The sequence below is a fragment of the Sprattus sprattus genome, assembly GCF_963457725.1.
Source record: "Sprattus sprattus genome assembly, chromosome: 4".
In the NCBI taxonomy this organism is placed as follows: domain Eukaryota; kingdom Metazoa; phylum Chordata; class Actinopteri; order Clupeiformes; family Clupeidae; genus Sprattus; species Sprattus sprattus.
The window spans coordinates 18,905,795-18,928,196 of NC_137923.1; the positions used below are offsets into that span (position 1 = coordinate 18,905,795).

Consider the following 22,402-nt stretch of genomic DNA (forward strand, 5'->3'; position numbering starts at 1 on the left):
TGTTGAAGTAAAGTTTGAGTGCATGTGACTGGGATTATTTTTGACTGTATGTGACTGTGTGAGTGCCTTTTTGCACACATGTATGTTTTGTCTATGCATGTTTGTGTGTGTGTGTGTGTGTGTGAGTGTGTGTATGCACATGTGTTTGGGTGTGTGTGTGTGTTTGTGTTTGGGTGTGTGTGTGTGTGTGTGTTTGTGTTATCTATATATGTTTATTTACGTGTCTTCCTCACCAGCTCCTCCTGTTCAAACTCTGAGTTGTCCTGGGCCATGTCCTCCACATGTCTCTTCTGCAGCAGGCTACGGTGGCACAGCATCCACGTGCCCAGGCCCGCCATGAACATGCCAATGTCTGGGATGAACACTCGAATGCCATTCCCTGCATCTGCACCAATCACACTGCGGGCAAAGGTCAATCGTTAAAGGTCAAATGACATCACAGAACATCAGAGTCAAAATCTGTGACATGCTGGCACAGGGGAGTGTGTGTCAAGCCTATGCTAACAAGTCATGATTACGTAACAATCCATTTCTGCAAGACTAAGTGTACTTAAGCCAGGAAAATCTCATGTGTAACTACGCTTGCTCTTAAGGTCCTTTATGCCTCTGCCAATGTAAAGACGAAGGCTTACTACAATGCTAATGCAGATTGAGTTTGCTTTAAATATTGAATTCCCTCCAAACAAGTATAAGACGTCCACACCTCCTCTGTTGAATTAAGTGTTATGACAGCACTGACATTTATATGCTCATGCTGCTAAAACTATCTACGTAGTAATACAATAGCAATGCACAGGAATAGAGCTGAGCAGTACTTCTGTCTGTTTTGGAAAGTCTTTGACACATAAAGTTGTGTGACATTTTAACCTAATGAAAGTCCCACCACATCTAGACATTTAGATGAGCCTGGTCCCTCTCGCAGAAGTTGACACTTCATCAAAACAGCCAAATAGCCTACAGCTCTCTCTTTTGGCTGGTCTTCCCCCCCCCCCTCTCTCTACCTCCCTCTCTCTCTACCTCTCTCTCTCTCTCTACCTCTCTCTCTCTCTCTTCCCCTCTGTCAATCCTTAATTGTCTTTCCCCACCACAGTGAAGTGATTGAGGCGATGATCAGCCAGAAGCCAGGATGAAGGTGCCTCTGTGGAGCATCTCATTATACCCACCATCTGCAGCAGTGAACACAGAGCTGTTTCTGGGAAGGGCTTCTCCCGCCAGCCTTTTTCCAGTGAGCTCTCTTTCACATCTGTTGCATGCTACGATTCACAGACTTTATATGAATCCCCACCCAGGTCAATAAAATCAGATGGGCCTAGTTTTTTAGGAGCATAACTATTTCCAATTACAGCTCGCATTAACTTCTGCTGAAGGCAACACTGCGAGAACAACAGCTTGACACCCCTCATTTTCTCTCTGTCTCTCTGTCTCTGTCTCTGTCTCTCTCTCTCTCCCTCTCCCTCTCTCTCTCAGCTTTGTTTTTCAATGCAACAATGCTAGCAGGACCTTCCAAAAACATCTCCATTTCTCAGACGAATTTTACTTCAGAAGGTCAGAAAGATTCCACTATTATATTTTTAATTTGTGTGTGTTCGGGCCATGTGCGTATGAAATACAGCAAGTTCTCATGGACAGCTTTAAAAACATACAGCTGGTTACGCTTTCAAAATGTTTCAAAACATTAACTTCAAACCTGTCTCTGAGCCAAGAATCGGACATCTTAAAAAACATATATTGCAGTAATAGTGAGTAAAGTATGGGAGAGAGCTTTACGATGACCTTCCATTTTAACAATCAGTGTAGGAATTATCATGTGGGTCTCAACAGGATATCTGCCAAATTGCCAAGGCTGGTCCAGAGAAGACAGGTTCTAATGAGGACTGTAGCGAGAAGCATCCAATAAGGTCACCTTTTACAGAATCAGTTACTCAAGGATGAAGAGGCACAGAATACAGAATTGGACGACAGATCAATCTGACAAAGCCAGCCCATCAATGACTGGCATTCTTTCAGACCTTTAATGGCAGAGGTCAATCTAAAAATGAATTGAGTTTATTTTGGGTATCTGGGGGGTGGGGGGGGTTGGGGATTGACTGCATCCTGTTTTGTTTCCCCCGAAAAAGTGAAATTTCCCCCAGCGCGGCGAGGAGAGCTGAATCGAATTAAAGTGTTTACAATAAACAACTGCTGTTGCATGAAAACATTCAGTGAAGACTGCGGAGGGTGGAGGCTGAGAAAGAACCCCCCCCACACACACACACATACACAAACTTCCACACCTCCTTTAGCAAGAAGCAGAGCAAGGAGACGAGATCTGCTGACTGGGGTTTCAGTGAATCCACGCCTCATAAAACTTAACAAGTGGAAAACCGACAGCTAATCAACACTTTTGAAAAAACACACATACACACACTCTTTGCTCTTGTCCTGTTTTTCCATGGTTTACACTGCACTCTTCAGAGCATGCCCTCTGCTTGATCACCTCCACTGACAGAGGCTTGTGTACAATACCTCCATTAGACTAATTCACTGAGACAGTTTATAAACTGCACAGAACTACATGTGGATGTCATGGCAGTTAAGTGATACATTAAGGGCAACCATAAGGGCAGTTATCTATGTTCAATCAGTAATACTTTTCTTCGTTTGACATACTTCAGCATTTGTTAGGTTTAAATCTGCATCCAGAGGTATCTCTGCACAGATGCACTCAATCACACACTGTAATGATGGACCCTTTTAACACACACACCCTCTCTCTTTCTCTGTCAGTTAGCTCCGGTATCTTCTGACATACATGTTAGACCAGAGAGGTTGAGAAGCAAGTGCTAATGACACGGCTGGATGCCTTCTTTAAAGGAGCGGCTCAATTAGGCCGGTAAATGCTTTTCCCTCCGACTTCCTGCCTCTTAGCACACAGGCTCTGTGCACAGGCTTTCCACCTGGCCCCTTGGCCCTTTTCGTCCGCTGTGGGAAAAACAAAAGTGTTCCCGTACTTAAGGGGAAAAAGCCCCTCGCCTTATTGGATTAATAGGAACACAAGCAGACATGGACTAATATGGTGGACATAAGGGCAGTAGACACTTTGGAAAAATAGGGTCTGTCGACAACGGGTCAAGAGTAATCAGATTTCATGCTTATGGCGGAAAACCGCAGGAGGAGAGGAGAGAGAGGGAGATAGGGCAGGTTGGACTGGTCACACAAACGTAAGTGCTGGTTAGTGGAGCCTCTAGTCTCCTCTCATGGAAAACCATGTCTGGGATAAATTATATTTCGGGAATTTCAATTACACAAGGTATGTCAGTATTTGGAACAACAGCTGTCCTTTCCCTCACAGTCATGTCACAACACATTTCCCCTAAGGCCCCCTATATGTGCCTCTGCAAATATCAGCACTGGGATCATCTATAAACCTGATTGATGGTGGACGTTCAGTGGACCTCAAGCCCATGCCGACTCCTCTGATCTCACACCATTTTTGTCTGACGCCTCAAAAAAGAATTTCCGTTAAGGAACTCTCATAGCAGCACTGTCCTCACAAAACACTTTCGGCCATTGCTGACCTTGCTAGTGGTGCCCAGGCAGTAGAGTGAATCCTATTACTTCAACCCCAGGAAGAGAGATGCAGTCGACATTAACAGCCAGCTGGCATAAATCCCTGAACCCCTCTCTGCCTCCACCCAGTCAGACACCCACTGCAGCATGGTCAGGACTGATAGGACATGATGGGATGGGCTGGGATTCAGTGGGTGGACTATCTGACTCTGTGTCAGAGTGACCACCCCGCAAACAGGGAACGTCCCCAGGACGTTAACAGGACATTCGCAAGGTCCCCAATCGTCCCCAATTGGTCCCCGGCACAACGTTCTCTAAAGGACGTTACCAGAACGTTTTTGACGTTCGTAGCAAGTCTACGTTTGGTCCTTCTGTGACGTTCGCATGAGTCTTAAATCGGACTTTTAGGAAACATTATAATTTGGTCTCTCAGCACACGTCCCCAGGACGTCCTTCAAAAACGTCCCTGTTACCTTATCCTGCAGGTCCTCTGCGTGATGTTCGCATGAGCCTTAAAACGTACTACTAGGGAACGTTCTTATTTGGTCTCTCAGCATACGTCCCCAGGACATCCTTTAAAAACGTCCCTGTTACCTTATCCTGCAGGTCCTCTGCGTGACGTTCGCATGAGCCTTAGAACGTACTATTAGGGAACGTTCTTATTTGGTCTCTCAGCATACGTCCCCAGGACATCCTTTAAAAACGTCCCCGTTACCTTTACCTGCAGGTCCTCTGCGTGACGTTCGCATGAGCCTTAAAACGGACTATTAGGGAACCTTATAATTTGGTCAGCACACGTCCCCAGGACGTCCTTTAAAAACGTCCCCGTTACCTTTACCTGCAGGTCCTCTGCGTGACGTTCGCATGAGCCTTAAAACGGACTATTAGGGAACGTTCTTATTTGGTCTCTCAGCATACGTCCCCAGGACATCCTTTAAAAACGTCCCCATTACCTTTACCTGCAAGTCCTCTGCGTGACGTTCGCATGAGCCTTAAAACGGACTATTAGGGAACGTTCTTATTTGGTCTCTCAGCATACGTCCCCAGGACATCCTTTAAAAACGTCCCCGTAACCTTTACCTGTGGTCCTCTGCGGGACGTTCGCATTCGGTCCTTCCAAAACGTCCCCTTGACGTCCTCTGATAGTCCTCTCTGAACCAGAGGTTCCGCTAGAGAAAAATGTTTTTCATTTGCGAGACATTTTAATGATAAGCCGGCCAAATATCTATTTCTGCTTCTAAATTAGCCTATTGAAGAAAACTGACGGCCTGCATAGCTTAAATAATAACATAATCAGGTAGTTTAGAATGCAACATGTTTATTTTCCTAAGTTTACAATGGGAAACAAAAACATTAATGTCTGATGCGCGTCAATAAGTGGCCTTTAATCGCAACCTGCTGTGGCGTTAAAATGAGCGCCGCAACATGGTCATTGCTCTGTTCAATGAGAGCAGAGATTCTAAAATTATTCGACCCTCTTGTGAATCCTTTGCGTAGCCTTTTCAAAGTGCTAACAGAACATTTTACTGTGACTATCAATATCCTCGCACCTTAGAACTTGTCACTCCATAACGACATAAATGCCCGACATTTCGGACTTTTCTCTGGTGAAGCTGTTCGAACATCTAGGGCTTCAGGTATTCAGTTTTTGTAAAGTTCAATTTCTACATGAACTAGTTCAGTTCATTGTTCATAATTAAAACATTTTAACTTTAATTTTAAGTTCACAGCTCCAATTTTCAATATGCTGCGAGTGCGAGCTCTGGCGGCTCCGGCGCGCTCACGTACGGGCATAGACAGTATAATGCAACATATGCGTGTTGTTAAATAACTTTCTAACGGCAGATTAGCCTGTTCCTTTAAAACATAATAAGGGCAGTGCACGTTTGCTTTATAGGCCTAAATATTTGGATTGTTGTCAAATCCAGATTGTGTTTGCGAGACGGGATGTTTAAGAAATTCCAACCAGACAATTTGACCGGTGAGCTTTCTGTTGTAGCATCTTTGAAGGCCTGTGGAAAGCTCAATGTTAACGCTAGACTTGATAGACCTTCCTATGTAGGCTATGCATTGTATTGGAATCATGCAGACATTACATTTATAGCACAGATCAGTAGAGAAGCATTCATATTTATTTTATTTCATCATTCTTAGTTTGGCTAGTTATTCTGCCTCCCTGCCCGCTCGTCCGTGCCATGGATGTTAATTAAAAAAGGAATCATTACGGAAAACCCTCAATGCGTAGTGACTGAGATCGCTACAATATGCTTTTTCTCAAACCCTCGGAAAAAATGACTAAAGTGACACAATGAGAGCCAGACAATGGTAGTGAAGTGGTAGCGAAGTGGTTTAGTGATAGGAAGGTTTACGGTTCAATTCCCATGCCTCGCAATCAAGTTTGAAAGCGCGTTTGTGTCTCTGTGTGTGTCTATGTATATCATATGAAATGTGCTATATAAATAAACTTGAACTTGTGTGTGAGCCATGTAAGCGAAATGACGGCTCCGCGATCTATTATTATTTTATTTTTTTCATTTAGCTCAGCAAAAACACCGTGCCTGCTACGTCCGCGGTGCGTCCTTGAATAACGTCCCCAGGACGTCTAAAACAAGGTTTCCAGAAGTCACCACAATGCCCTCAGGATGTTCTTGCAACTTCCTGCAGAACGTCCCCAGGACCTATAGAAACACGTTTTCCAGACGTCACCGCAATGTCCTAGGGACGTTCTTGCAACGTCCTGCAGAACGTCCCCAGGACCTATAGAAAACGTTTCCCAATTGTCACCGCAACGTCCTCGGGACGGTCTTGGAACGTCGTGCAAAACATCCGAAAGTTGTCAAGGGAACCATACACATTTACGTTTTTAGAACGTTCAGAGAGACCATTACAGGACGTCGAGGGGACGTCATTTTGCTTACAGGGCAGTCTATGGTCTCCGCAGCATAACTTTATATCTGACCACAGTGTTGATGTGATCATGTGTCAGAGAGGTAATGACAAATGTACAGGCTGAGAAGTGGATTCATTAGTTTTAATAATGAACTTTCAGAGATGGATGCATTTGATGTGTTTCAACCTCAGCTAGTATACAATTCACATGCAAACAGGAGTGAAATATGCTTTAAGGTGTGTTTTTACCTCTCAAAGCCTATCTGTCTGATGGTCGTCTCCCAAGTGGAACCTGTGTTAAAACAAAACAACACCAACATTTACAAGCCGTGTTATAATATACAGTTCACTTTCACTAAAGGCGGGCAACATAAGAAACCTTAAACACACACAAGTGCAGCGAAGCAAAGTGATTAAAAGGGTGCCGTATATCTTTAGGCCGATGAGGGTCACTGGTTTCATTTGACCTATGGTCATGGCACACCTCATCACTTACACTGATTCATCATATGGAAAGATGTAAAATCATATTGCAAATGATTGTGTGCAGATGATTGTGTTTAATTTGTAATAATCAATGAACAGTGCATAATAAAATGTGTAATAAATTATGATATGTGAACCTATCCTCCCCTGAGCACATGCTGCCATTTTACACTGCAGTGTTTACAAACAAATTTTCAATTCAAAAAGACTGGGTTGGGTGCCGAACAGTGAGAAAACACTTCCTGAACGTCATTCCTGTGTTTACGCTGCAGGTTTCCAGGTATTCTACTCCCAGTGAGGAAAGTCACACAGTGTTGATTCCCCCCGCAGTAACGCTGCCAAAGAAAACCTACTCACACACTTCAGATGCAACTGGAGAATTTGGGGTAATGACAAATCAATGTGGCGGGCCTGTTTTGTCAGTAAATTAGTGGAAGTAATTAGATGTTGACTGGCCCCTGTGGAGAAGGTACAGTTACAGGCACGCACGTCTGTTGCAGTGCTCTCATGAACGAGGAGTCATGTTCCATTCCTGATGGTTCTGTGTGTAAAGTTAAAGAACCATGACCAAAGTTTTCAGCACCCCCACCGCTTCATGTGTGCTACACACGGACTTGTAACGCAACATGCCAGCTGCCTATGCTTGACTATGAATGGCAGACAACATACAATGCGAGTTTTGTAATCACATTGTAAACACTGCAATCACATTATATGTGTTCCATTATGTAACAATGTATAACTCTTATTGTAGGTTATGTCTTTTAACTATTGTAGATCCATCTCTGTAGTTATGCCTTTAAGTAGACCTGTAAAATATGTGGAGAGCTGTGTAGATAAAGACTGGAACAGTCTGGCTCGTAAAGTTTCCATTAAGGTAGATCGAAAAAGGGCAGGGCACATGGCCATGATTTTATCAGATAATTTCTGTAATAGAGCAATGCATTTTTAAATAACATTACAACGACATACCGATAATGATGCAACAGCAATTTAATTGAACATACCATTTTCAAATATGGCAATGAAAAGGTTTGTAAGGAAAAGAAAATAAATACGTTGTATTGTGTCACAGACCTGTAAATCTACCATGTTCTCTGCCCATGGTTTACACCTCCACAGTCATAACAACTGTGACATCAAATCATTTGAGTTAAAAATGGCTTGCTGGATGCTATGAAGTAAGAGGGTTATTTTATGATGTGTTTTACAGTGTGTGTGTGTGTCGGTGAGATAAATCACTCATCTCAACTTCGACGTTACCATTAGGGGCCTTTACATTGAAAACATATATAGTATCTCTGGATAGACAACCATGGCTAGCAGGGAAAAAATGTTGGAATAGCCCAGTCTAAACGTTTGCAACACCTAACTGCCTGCAGTCCAAACTAAGCCTGCGGGTATTTCTGGGAAACTCAAATCCATCATTCCCACTCACAGGCCTGGAATGTGAACACTGACAACCCATCCGGGGCACAAAGGCTGTCTCTCCGTTAAAACCGCCCCAGCATCAGTGTCATAGACAGGCTGGACTCAGATCCAAAGCCAAACAAGCTGAAGGGTTACATTATGGATGTTCCACTAAGGAAATCAATCAACTCACATTTATCAATTAATTTGTTTATTTATTTATGTATCTATCTATCACAACATTTGTTTTGTTTTCGCAATGGACAGCAGTGGGCCACATCCCCTCTTCTGTGACTAGTGTAAAAAAAAGAGTGTTGAACATAAACAGCCTGTCTGACTAGGCTTACTGATGTCCAAGGAATTCTCCTTTTGTTGTTAACACAGACCTGAGGTATTTCTAGATTCTGGTGGAGAACACTTCCTCAGGAAATAGCCCAGCAGGGCACTGATGGATGGGCAACAGAAAATAACACACACAGCAACTCCTACCCACACAGCAGGTGACTCTTAAGCAGCTCTTAGCCAGATCCAACTTGTAGAGAGATACCATGATGTAAAAAACACCCAGCTCAAGTACTGATGCTTAGTTTTAATTATGTCCAACAGATGTCCAAAGAGTTGAAAACCGGAAAAGAAGGTGGCTCCAATGTAGGCAACACTTTCTGTCTTAACCATGAGACTGGTACCTCAGACATAAGGCATGCATTTAATTAGATGGTGTGCCCTACAAAATACAAAATATAAAACCTTTCTTAAATAAAACCCCTAAGTTTGCTCATCTTAAGACTGTCTCATGTTCAGAGCATACCACCAATAATTAGTCATTCCCCCCATTCACATTTTAGGCCAAATAAAGGTTCTGGCAGCTGCAAAATACCTTAAAGTTATTCTACAAATACCGCTGCTCTATTAACTGGCCCACTGGCCAATCCAAATGAATGTTCTCATTTTGCTGGAAGCTTCTCATTCCACCGTGTCTTTCAATGGCTCATAAATCTGACACTTCCTCTCCTGGCTTAGAAGATAACCACAGCTCAGGAGATCCCCTCCATCTCTGGGAAAATAAAAGAGCCATACATAGTGTAATCACAACGGTGTCAAACATGGAGGTGCTGTGTGAAATAAGCTGTGCAATAGACTGTGCAAACCTGACCGGGCCCGATCAGAGATTCGACAGAGCCCCACAGGCTAACGAGTTTCAACCAATCCCCTCTTCCGAGCAGTGCGGAATAGCCAATGAAAAGGAATACTTATGATCTGCGACGTTCTTCCGGGGCATTAAGTTTCCTTCCACTCTCTAATGGCTTATCTGGTGCAGGGTGCCGGAGAAACAACGGAAATGACTCAGAGTGTCCAGCAATCAGTTAGCTGTCTGCCGTGTTGGCCCCAGGGCCCGGCCCAGCCCAACCCAGCTAACTGTTTATGCATGACTGCCAGAGAGCGGAGGTGTCTGAGGAGGAACCAGAGAGGGATGATGGGAAACGAGGCTCAGCTGTTCCTGGGAATAAATATATTCACAACAATGACACATCAAAGAGGAGCAAATCATTCACATAGCAAATGAACACACACACACAAACACACACAAACACCAGCATTTAGACTCAAATGCACTGCCTGCAATGTTTTTGTAGACTGGTGTTTTGATTTAATTCTAGTTGTGCTTAGCAGTGTTACAGTCAAGAAAGTCGATTTAAAACGTATAACTTCAGCACTGAGTGAAGTTATCAAAGAACCATTTTAAGGACCAGCTAGCAATCACCATTTCCTAGGTGAGTGTACTCGCATGCCGCATTGAGGAAGAGAGAGGCTTCATATCAAACAGTAATTATCATGATAGCCCTGTACTGACCTATTCAGCCTGCTATAAAAGTACTGAGGTGCATTATCGATTCAGATCTGGAACTTCCTGCATAAGGAGAGTGCTGGGCTGTTTCTATTACCAAACTAACTCTTTAAAAATCTTACCAATGACCTGCACATCATCCCCAGGCAGCCACAAACATCTAAAGTTGCATTCCAAATGTATTAATCGAAAGTAGCATTCCAAATGTATAAATCTAAAGTAGCATTCCAAATGTATTAATCTAAAGTAGCATCTCAAATACATTAATCTAAAGTAGCATACCAAATGTATTAATCTAAAGTAGCATTCCAAATGTAGTCAACTAATGAGGTATTCTAGATGTATTCAACTAATGTGGTATTCTAGATGTATTCACATAATGTGGTATTGTAGATGCGTTTAAGTACATCTATTGAAATGCCTCCGCTGTCCAACATAGTTCTCACAAAGAAGCTGCATGCTCAGCACTTCTGAAGAATGCCTTCATTTCCTTTGAATAGATAAAACATACACAGATAACCTCTGTCCAGCTTCATTACCCCTATAACAGTTAATTAATTCATCGTGTTCTGGGGTGCTTAAGGGAGAGACAGGGAACCGCAAGCCTGGTGTGAGCAGTGCTAAATGTAGCGGTTAATAAAGATGGATATGACTGGCTAATAACCCACAGAGGCAGGCCATAGACCATCACAGCTGACCTCAAGAATATACACAGACCTCAGAGAGACTGGTCTGGTTTGTATCTTACATTTCTGAAGTAGAACTTCGTCACCGATTCACATAAGACTGTATAGAATCTGTCCATAATCTGCCATCAAAGTGTGAATTTTAGTAGCTGACATAACTGAATGAAACCAAGGACACTTTCCAGACATTCGACTAAGTTAGTAAGATGACACTGAGCTCCAGCTCTGGTCTCTATCACAGCACAACCTCACCTCAACTCACCTCACTTCAGCCAGAAGCTTTTCCTCTAAGACCCCCCTCAACGGCAGCGACTGCATTGCCCTTCTCTCCCCAGCCAAGGTTAACTGTACACCATGTATTTACAATGCAATCATAAACGCAGTATTAAAAATTCAGGCTCATTAAAGCCCTCCAATCCCCCACACAGGGCCCTGTCTAGACACGCGCTAGAGAAAGTTTATGGCTCAGCTGCGAGTCTCTTGAGCTTCAGGAGGCCAAATATTGCCGTCTCTCCTGAGGTCTAAATATCAGAGCCAGTGCGGCAGTTCACCCTGTTATATTTTCCTGTTCCTTCCCTCATTCCAGGGCGAAATTTACGCCCCTCCATGTGGCCCTCTGCTGTGGGGAGAAGGCTGTGGAGGCTGGAGATAGCAACTGCCCTGCCACTGTGAGGTAAACAGGTCATAAATGCACTCTTCTTTATGACAAACAATACGGTTTACTGCAGCCTGCCGCCACAAATTTAACTTCTTTTAAACTATAGTTTGTGCTAGTCACACTTTATATAGGGGAGGTTTCTGTTATATTGTAGTGCTTACAAGAGACATGAAAAGGCTATCTTTACTGAGTTTTGTTTCAGGACATTACTGCTGTGGCACCAAAACGATGACATTGTTTGAGGACACTGTCTTAAGGCACAACGCTGACCTCTGAATCAGGAGCATATGAAATAACACTGCGCTGGCAGTTGGCTGAACTGCATCACATGATGATCAGGGGACTGTTCTGTTTTTGTCAGTTAGTCCGCATATTGGGAGCAGATGTGGCGAGGTCTTGCTCAGAACAAGGCCTTGTCTCGTTCCTCAACCCGCCACCACGTCTGTGTGAGGCAGCAACTGCCTAGCCCAACACACACACACAGTGCCATCCAGCTGGACCCTTCTGTCAAACAAACAGACCGTTTAACATTAGGAGATTAACTGTGCCGGTCAGCGCTCTGATTTCACTTTTCCATTCAGCATTTCAAACACAGGCTGACCCGCATGAAAGGAGGGGGTCAGAGGACGGGTAACATTCACTGACCTGAGGTCAGGTGGTAAGGAGGTGTCATGAGGAGAGAGGTTACAGCCTTGTGTTTTCAGATTTGAGCTGAAGAGGGGAACTTACAGTTGAATTGAGGGTCAATGGTCTCTCCCGCCAGAAGGCTGTGGATGGTGATCTGGTAGATGATGTGGATGATGAGGAAGGACATACTGGTGAAACACAGGGACTTCAGCAGGCGCCCTGTGTGACCTGGAAGAGACACAACATCAATAAGACAATCACAATTCACAATTCAACACAGCTCACATGATAATGTACTACAGAACACAGATTCGTCAGGAATCTTCACCAGACAAAATAAGCCAAACATGTGGTAATTCTGCTCCGAAATAACAAATAACTCGTCGGTCAAATATGGATTACATCTCACCACAAGCATTTGACAAAAAGGTTTTAAGCACACTTCTTACAATCATCCATTTAGCTGAACCTTGCATTAAAAGTGACTCACTCAAACATGTCTATGTGAAAATCAGATTTTCGTATTAGTCTTATTTCTTGACAGTCTGTGGGAATCGAACCCATGTATTTGTTATTGTACGCAGCTCTACCATCTGATCTACAGAATGTCCTCTCCCTTTCTGCACAACTCTGTGTGAAACAACTCAACCCCATCACGGTGGAGAGCCTTGCATTGGGTTAATGCTCTTTCAGCGGATGCAGCTGTGGCACACATGGCAACTTTATAGTGTACCTACAGGTATTTGGATCGCTTCATTGTGGTGAAGCGTCATAATGCAATGCTACTCGCCATTCGCCATTTTTCACTCAAATAAGCTTTTTGGATGTTCAATTTAGATGTATTGTTATGTAATAAAGAAGAGAAATGAGTGCAGTCCTTCAGAGGCCATTTCCAGTCTGGTCCAGTCTGTTCTGAAGGTGACCTCACAGTGCTACTGGGCCAGCAGCAGCACATATCTGATCATTAGTGTGAGGCCAATAAAACCTAATCCTCAGGCTGCATAGGGTTGGGATAGGGAAGGGGTCCAACAACATGTCTCACACACACACACACACACACACACACACACACACACACACACACACACACACACACACACACACACACACACACACACACACACACACACACACACACATACATACAGTACATATATAATATAATATAATACATATATGAATTGTTAATTTTCTTATAATAAAGACAAACACACATCGAACACATCTGTTTATTTAACACCCAAACCACAGCTCTGGTCTGCCTTATTAAAAGCACCAAAGGACCCAAACAATTTGTGCTTATTTCCCATCCGTATTTCTCCTGAGTCCCTGACCCCAGGCTGAAGAAAGCTTGTTAATCTGGAGTTCACGCCACACAGCACACAGCACACAACACACACGATACACACAGTGCACACTCTCACACACACATACACTACACACACCATCGGTGCCAATGCCAACACAAGTGTTAGTGCCAGCTCTCCAAATGGCCAACGGATCGCTGGCCGGAGCCCTAACTCCAGCTCCAACTCATTCTCGCCCAAGTACAATAATAATAATGATTAGCATGTGGCTGAAGACAAGGAGGGACTTTTGTCAAAAACTGTGCTTGGGGCTGTGATGGCGCTTCATAACCAGGCTGTGCCCAACGAACCTGACCTGAGACTAAACACGGCAAGCTCAAATTGGTGCCTTGTAAAAATGATAATTATAATAATATGACACACAAACCTTCGTCACTGCTAACATGAAATAGTTGTTCTGCTATTTAGTTCATCTTATTCTGACTGAATAATATGGAAAAGATAGACAATTAAGTGGATGAGTTATTCTCTCATCCACAATCAATTCGGAGTCAAGCCGTCAAAATCCACTATCCTCCACATCATTGAGTATATGATCCATTTAGGTTGCGTTCCGAATGTAGTTTCCATTTTGTTAACTGATCATCATTGATATTCATTCAAAACACAATTTAATCATCTCCTTTATTTAGTGATTGTTGAAAAGTCGAGAAACTTATGGAAATGTCTTCTACATTTGATCCTTCAGTTTCATATCACTTTGTTCAGAGTTTGTGGAACCGATCTGAAGCTAATCCAGCACAGATCCAGCTAATCTAAGCCAGATCTGAGCAAGACCAGGGCCAAGCCAGGCCCAAATCTATCTAGACTTGACTACAAGCTTAAAGGCAGAATGCTGGGTGCTAAAAGTCCCATGTGCAGCTTTTAAACAAAAGCCTCCAATGCAAATGGAAGTTTTAATGTAATTAAACAGCCTGGCGAAGGCAATGTTAACAAAGCAGATTTTTAATGGTCTCATAAAACCGCATATGACCAGAAAATCTCTTACAATTAAACCAAGGTTGAAAACATCATTCAAAGGATGCACTTAACACCTCCCCTTCTCTTACAGTAACAACCTAGAGCCAACTGGTCAGATGGTATGGGAGTGGTTCTGTGTACGTATGTGTGTGTGTGGAGGGGGATAGCTGTGTGTGTGTGTGTGTGTATGTGAAAGTGTGTATGTGTGTGTGTGAGTGTGAGGAGAAGATTTTGTGTGTGTGTGTGTATGTGTGTTTGTGTGTGACAGATGTGATAAGTGTCTTTGTTTTTAATGTGAATGAGAGTTTAATATCTCTATCCATCTACCCATTATTTACCCTCCTGAGGCTAAAAGTCTGTCAGCAGTGCGAATGGTGGGTCCGTCTGACAGGTGTTATGTGTCCGAACAGTACAGAGCCTTTTCAGACATGCTTTACAAATAAGCAGATAAAAGAACACTGAAAATGAAAAGAGCAAAAAAGGTCAAGTGCATTTAAATATTGAAAATAACTAAACTAAATAGTAAACAAATAAATAGATTAAAAAGGAAGAGTGCATTATATAAGTAGACTAGACTAGCCTAGACTTCAAACCAGTGAAAACATCAGAGACCTATGTGAGATTGGAATGCTTCCAATTTGGTCCACAGCCTTTCATCGGGAGATAAATTGCAGCAAGTGTTGAACAAACATAGCCTGTGTGTGGGTCTATGTGTATATGTGTGAATATGAAAATTAGACAGTGGGTGTAGGTGCTATCTCTATCCCAGTATCCTATATAATTCATGCTGCTGGATGCTCTAAGGGTAGTCTGACATAATGCAAACATACCACCAAGCAACATATGGACCGTTGTACCATTATACTGCCATCTACAAACTCAGTCCGGAACCACATTTGTACTTCAATTACTTTGTAGCCACAAGGAAGATAAGATCATTGCTAAGACAAAAAAAAGAAGCAGAACATTGCATATTCTACTATCGGGAAAACAGCTGTAATTCCCCTAAATTATAGCACTGGGCCCTTTAGTTGACATAAACATCACACTATGTAGTGTTTTAAAACCTTTAGATCACTCAGGCTTATTTCCGCTTCAGTTTACTGTTCACAGCACTCTCAAAAAGTACCAGGGCTCTCTAGGATGGTCTAGAATGACTACCCCTCTCGTGATGGTAGGTGCTGGGTCTGTCTACCGTAGCAAGCATTTCCTTCTCCTGAGAAAGCCTGCCTATTTAAGTATTGATGAGAGCGTAAGTGATCCACTTTTAAAATGTCATCTTCCTATTTTCCACTGTTCGGACTTCCTCACTCTTACTTTCATGAGACAATACTGTTGTCAAAGGGTGTCTGGGTCTAAACACATATCAATATGTTATTCAGTATGGCTAGCCGTGCTGGACATAAGGACACAGAGGAGTTTAATCCTAGTATAGAGTCAATGGCTGGGTACTAACTTCAATCAGAGAAGGGCCGTTTCTAGATGTGTCTAGTGTCTCTTATGCTTTCAGAGAGGCTGTTCAGTGATCTACTGGATGAATCCATTTGATGGAGAAGACAGTAGAAATGCTGTTTGTAGCTACTAGTGCACTTCTAGATGAATCTCTTGGTGAAGATGTTTTCAGAGAACCTGTTCAGTGATCTACTGGATCCAGCCGATGGATCAGATCCATTCAGTCAATGCTAATGGCTATACATTACGCACAAACAATACAATCTAAGCTCCTACTGGTCTCAATCTCTTTGCACTGCTACGGTGTAATGACCTTTAAAACAGTCATGTGACAACAACAACAAACAGAGCAGCGCTCCCCTTTAAGTGTTCTCATGCAATATTCACACACACAGTATCAATATCACTCAGCAGGAGGATACACACACAGACACACACACACACACACACACACACACACACACACACACACACACACACACACACACACACACACAGACACACACAGACACACACACACACACACACACACACACACACACACACACACACACTCACACTGACTCAAAAGCTGGGTGTGAGGTGTTGGGGCAGGGCTTCACTTCCAGTATCTCTTTAAATCTCTTTCATTCTTTCAACACCTGTAGTTACTACATCGCACTTCCTTTATATTAGTGTTTACTTATATTGTTGGTTCTAGTATGCCCTTGAAATGAGTCAGTATCCAGAAGAGGGGCACTTGGTTGAATTGGCCAAATGGCTATCCCATCAGTTACTGTAATGTCTCTTAACGTGCGGTCAAATCCTCTGCCTGAATGACGCAAACTTAAGGAAAAAAAGGAAAACATACTCAGATAAAGTCTAATTCAATTAACTCTGAAGTGGCCCTTCTCAGAAAGGGATGGTTGGCTGAAATTGACCGATATCAGCCCAAGATGGATGTTGGAAACGGCATTGGATTTGTGGCACTTACAGGAGAGTTAGAGCAGGCGGGAGGCTCTTACCTTGCATGGTGGTGCTGGTCGGTTCTGCGAAGAGAGGAATGAGGAGGAGGTAGATGAGGTATACGAAGGACAGCCCGTTGTACCTGAACATGCATGCTGCAAGGGCAGACAAGAGAGAGAGAGAGTAGGTTAGACGCTTCATGAATGATGCACTTCATACATTTCCTTAACCTGTTATGAAACATTTACAGTAAAGAATAAAGTGTTCAGAATGTGTAGTAAGGATCAAGATTTCATATTTTGCTAAACGAGAACATGATCAACAACAAATCAGACAAATGTTTCTTACCAGGCTGACTTTTTGTAGACTATTAGATGATATTGTGAAATCAGTGCAAAAACCAAAAAGAGTGTTTCAAATAGATTCTCCAAACAATATGTTGTGTAATTCATATGAGATAGTGAGTGACACAACATATTGGGGGAGTGTGTGTGTGTGCCCCCCCCCCCCCCCACCAATGAACAAATCAGCATCAGTGAAGGAATGCTAGTATGGATGTGAGTTAATTGTAGGATGACACACATGCCTGTCAAAACCTTTATACAAGCAATTTCAGTCCCCTGTCACAAAGGGTGCTCGTGATTCTAGGTATTGTAGGTTTGCTAGACTGGCACTCTATTTTGCCAACAAGGTTGGTTGTTTTACTCTTACACACAGAGCCTAGATCAAATTAAGATAGGGAATATAAATGTTTGCTGCATGCAGTATGGGTAGACAAAGAGGCTGTTTCAAATAGTTTACTATGCTGTTCATTACATACATATGCTAGCTTTGCTAGCTCTTAAAACAACTGTTAATGAATGTGTCGGGCAAGAGTCAGTGTCTAAGATCTATAATGTCAGGAAGTAACCCACCGACATACAGTATTAGTAGTGGCCTAACCACTGGTGCTCTAGGTGGTGCAGAGGAAGAGATTGATAGCCTGACATGACAGTCATAAATGGACTCCAGGAAAACATCATTTAACAAAAACACCCTGTAAATATGACCTTTGGCATGTGTAAGCCATAAATGCCACACTTCTTAATGTCATATTCAGGGCCCTGACACTGATGAATTGTCCAAAGTTTTAAGAACTCTGGCTGGGACTGATTGCTTTGGCCTGCATATTAGGTACCCCTATTCTCAGGTCTTTTTTAGCTATTGCAGTGTTGTTGTGTTATATGTTGTCCCTCGTGGCACCTAACCAGAGCAACGCTCCATATTTCGTTGTATGCTAATACAATGACAATAAAAGCATTTATATTTGTATTTTCTATTCCATTCTACTCTTGTTAATAACAGTTCTCTCAAATGACGATGGATGCATGGACCTATATGATTCAGAGAGTCACTGAATTCCTTGAGCCTAAAGCCTAAAATGTTCTACATTCAGAGCCTGTCAGTGTGTGGACCTGCAATTTCTGCTGAAACAAAATCTGTTGATAGAATAACTTCCTGTTTTAATCAACAATAAAAAAAACACAACTCTCTTTTAACAACTTTGACTATTACAATATAAGTGGTATGCATCAAAGCCAAGCGTGGTGAAATTACACAGTGAAACTGAAACAACACTGTTGACAGAGTGCCACACTGGACAGTGTCAATGCTGAGGCAGAGGGGAGCTGTGGCACCATGGGATGTGACAGTGAGACCGATAGCACAGAATTAAGAGCCCTTTAACGAGGAAAATGGAAACCATTCAACATTTGTTTTCTACAACACTGTCAGCTGCAGAATACTTATCTGAACAGAGACCGTGTATCTGTATAAAGACTATGTGTGAGACCATGTATCTGAACAGAGAATGAGTGAGTGTGTGTGTGTGTGTGTGTGTGTGTGTGTGTTTGTGTGTGTGTGTGTGTGTGTGTGTGTGTTTGTGTGTTTACAGCAAGAAATGTCCTGCACACTAATGTCCTCACTTGACCCAAGAATGATATGAAGGTAGAATAGTTGTATTGATGTTTTTCAGAAAGACTACAATGAATCATGATCAAAACAAACCATGTTATAATGAACCTAGCATGAATACTGTATGTGAGAAGCAGAACGATACAGAAAAAAAGACACAGTTGTTTGACCGTTTATTTGTGTTCATGACAAAATTTCCAGAAAAGGCCATCGCATTATGGGTGCACCTTTTATAGCACAATATCCTTCACAGCACTTCTACTGTCGCACAACACCACCTAAATCACCACCAAAACTACTTTCCCCTGGCACCTAGCTCTCGAACAGGAGAATCTGAAAAGCTCCAGCAATCTGCAGACAATCCCCACACCCACAAGAACCCACCACAATGAACAGGAAGCCATTTTCTCATTGATGCATCAGGTGAGACTCAGACTGTTTTAATTAAAAGTTTAATTAAAATGTTATACCAAATAAAACATGAAACCGTTTTCTGCCCAAGTAGTCACACAAAACGATTACAGGATGACAAAAATAAACCTCTGTTTCGATACTCTGATTCTCACATGAAATATGAAAAGAACTCTTGAACAAATACTACAATAATTGTTCTTGACGTAATGTGTTGCAGAATTAAGTCTGCGTTTAGATACAAAGTTTTATGCATCAACGGTGGGAGACTAATGCTTAGTGGAAAGTCTTCACACACAAAGGTAATTAGTGGTTTGCAACACAGTCAGAAACACTCCTGCTGAGGATGTGGTTGTGTATTTAATGGGCTCAATAGGAACTCGACGAGAACATACAATGTTTTGAGACTTACATGAACCTACATCATAGGTTTATGATCCAAGAAAAGAGAGGATAAGAGGGTAACCTCCACACTATTTATGTGCCTAAATTAGTCAGAGGGATTTTCTTTTTTCAAAATAGCACTATAACATTTTATGTGGAGAGTGGTCTGATTCAATGTACATTTTTTGCACCTATAAAATGTATACATTTTCGGAACGTTCCATGTTCATTTTTGCAACATTCAATTTATAGACAAAAAAAAATGGCATGAGTAGTGTGCTACAACAGGTATTTATATAAAATACAAACCACATGAACGATGGAGGACTGATACATTTAAAGGATACCATGGCCGACAAATTGGTGGCAAAAGAATAACTAACCTTGTTGAATAGGGCATCTGCTGCATATTACAGACCTCATTCAAACTCACCTGTCATAACCTCCTCTGCAGTGTCCTATGCTTTATGAAACTAATCTCTCCCCCTCACCCCACGGTGGGTGTTTTCCCTCTCCAACTCTACTGTCTTCTGTGGGGTGATCATCTGACTGACCTCGGCTTATCTGCACTTTTTCAAATAAAAAGCATGAAATATTAAAGTCGTGTTTACGATAATGGGCAGCCGGTTTGTCCTCTCCCCTCTGCTGTGCCATTATTAATTCATGCGGTTAAAACGACTTTTCCAGCCATTAATGGGCATGAGTGTCTGCCACACGTTCACTTTCTGAGGGGGAGTGGGGAGGATGCCAACTGGCCAGTCTAGCCGTATATTACCCCCCAAACACACACACACACTCTATACCACAGAGTGCAACGCATCTCTGGAAAGAACCCTGCCACTGTTAGCACACAGTGCAGTGTGTGTGTGTGTGTGTGTGTGTGTGTGTGTGTGTTTGTGTGTGTGTGTGTGTGTGTGTGTGTGTGTGTGTGTGTGTGTGTGTGTAGAAGTGAGTGGGTATATTTGTGTACGGTGAGGGGAGAGAACTCACATATATAGGAGAGAAAACTGATGTCTAAGTGGAATAACAATTATGTACTTTATAATTCTGACAAATCACACTATTTCTAAAAAACTAGAAAATAAACCCATGCAAACTACAATGGATATTATTCTAACGCAACACACTCCAAATACAGAAGGAGAATAACAGACAGCCGAGTTCTTAGAGAATTTTAGCACACAACTATGGTCTGAAATTCATTTCTGTTTCAAATCCACGCTTCATTTCACCTTCTCCTCTCAATTAGTTACTTCACTGCAGCAATTTATATAGGTATTAATATATAGCTATGAGGACATTGTTGCATGGTAAACTATAATTATTACATAAACCTTACATCGTAAAACTAAAGAATAATCACAACAACCAAGCTCAACCACATCACCAAACTGACCGCATCCTGCTACACAACGACACATTCTTTACCTCTAATGAGTTCAAATATTTACTATTTTAAGCCTTAGACGGGTAGGACAGACAACTATGACCTCAACGGCACGCTTACTGTTGATCATGAGACTAATTCTGCTTGGCCATTGCATTTTCCATATCGCAAATGTAACATTGTAAAGATGGCCAGGTTTACCAAATAGAGCACTTGGAAGATTTGCGAAAGGTAATTTACTTGCCGGTTACAAACTATCAGTTTATTTTAGGTGCCTATATTGACGCAGATCAAAGTGTGCTATCATTGCACTTCAAAGTTTTGCAATATGTGCGACACGCACCTGCAGCGGCAAAATTCAGCTGGACAAGGCGATGCTGTAGGGGCCAAATCAATGTCTGCAGAAAACTGTCAACCGTCAGCGTTTAAACCGCAATTAGTTCTCTTCATTGCGGATCAGATAATGCATAGCATTTATGAAAATAAACGGATACATCAATATAAAGAAACTATTTTCCTTCCCAAGCGTGTGAAAAGAGAAAGATGTGATGAAACAATAGAAACACAGCGACTTACCTGCCGCCAGGCAAACTGGCAGGAGAAGCCTGAAGACCAATCCACACACGACCTCCGAAGCCATCTCCTTGGCTTTCTCAAATCCAAGATAACGGTATGAGAAGTTCTCACACGGAAACGGTCACCATTTTCTTCTGATTTCTCAGCTGCCGTTTCTGTCTTCCCGAGTCCGAATGAGGCGACATAATTCGCCTCCAAGTTTCTCCCACGCTTCTGGGTAGTTCGTGCGTATGGTTCGAGGTTTTCGTAGGCTACAAAACAAACTATTTTTGGATTAAATATTAAAACCCATCTAGCCAAACGCCTTTACCTTTACCGTTCCATTCGAAAACCTTCACGCTAACATTGTGACATTTTGAGGAACATACTTCTTGTCGCTTCATTCAAATATCATTTTGGAGCGGAAGAGGGAACCGCTGGCTGGTGCGGGACTCCCGGCCATGGGAAAGACTGAAGGGAAGACGAGACTGCGGTCAAGAAGTTATTCATAAGTGCTTCTATTAACCGTTCGAAGGATATGGCTAGCCAAAGCAAAAACTCCACAAAGGTAAACCATAGTTATACACGTGTGGAATCATGAATTAACAATAATATTACATAAATAAGTATTTAGCCCAATACATCCGTGCCAACTCAAAGCACACTATTTCACCTAAAGCAGTAAGCATAGCCCCTACCTCTAACCTCATCCACAATGTCATACACTAACACTTCCTTGGAAATCTCGGTCAAAACTGCTTAAAAAAACACCCAGTAATGGACAGAAATTTCAGCCAGTCAGAGGTCAAGATAAGAACACTATGAGATTACACCATG

The 22,402-nt window shown here is 42.4% G+C and overlaps 1 protein-coding gene across 1 annotated transcript in view; it reads right to left on the bottom strand.

Moving 5' to 3' along the window:
* piezo2b (piezo-type mechanosensitive ion channel component 2b) overlaps positions 1 to 21,650 on the bottom strand; it is a gene marked incomplete at its 5' end in the record, with an annotated part of 65,802 nt that extends 44,152 nt beyond the window's left edge. The window contains 5 exons of the mRNA XM_080836213.1: positions 234 to 399; positions 6,688 to 6,730; positions 12,254 to 12,379; positions 16,935 to 17,030; positions 21,587 to 21,650. Of these exons, the coding sequence (XP_080692339.1) occupies positions 234 to 399; positions 6,688 to 6,730; positions 12,254 to 12,379; positions 16,935 to 17,030; positions 21,587 to 21,650 (495 nt within the window). The remainder of the gene's footprint in view (positions 1 to 233; positions 400 to 6,687; positions 6,731 to 12,253; positions 12,380 to 16,934; positions 17,031 to 21,586) is intronic.
* Positions 21,651 to 22,402: the final 752 nt, after the last annotated feature.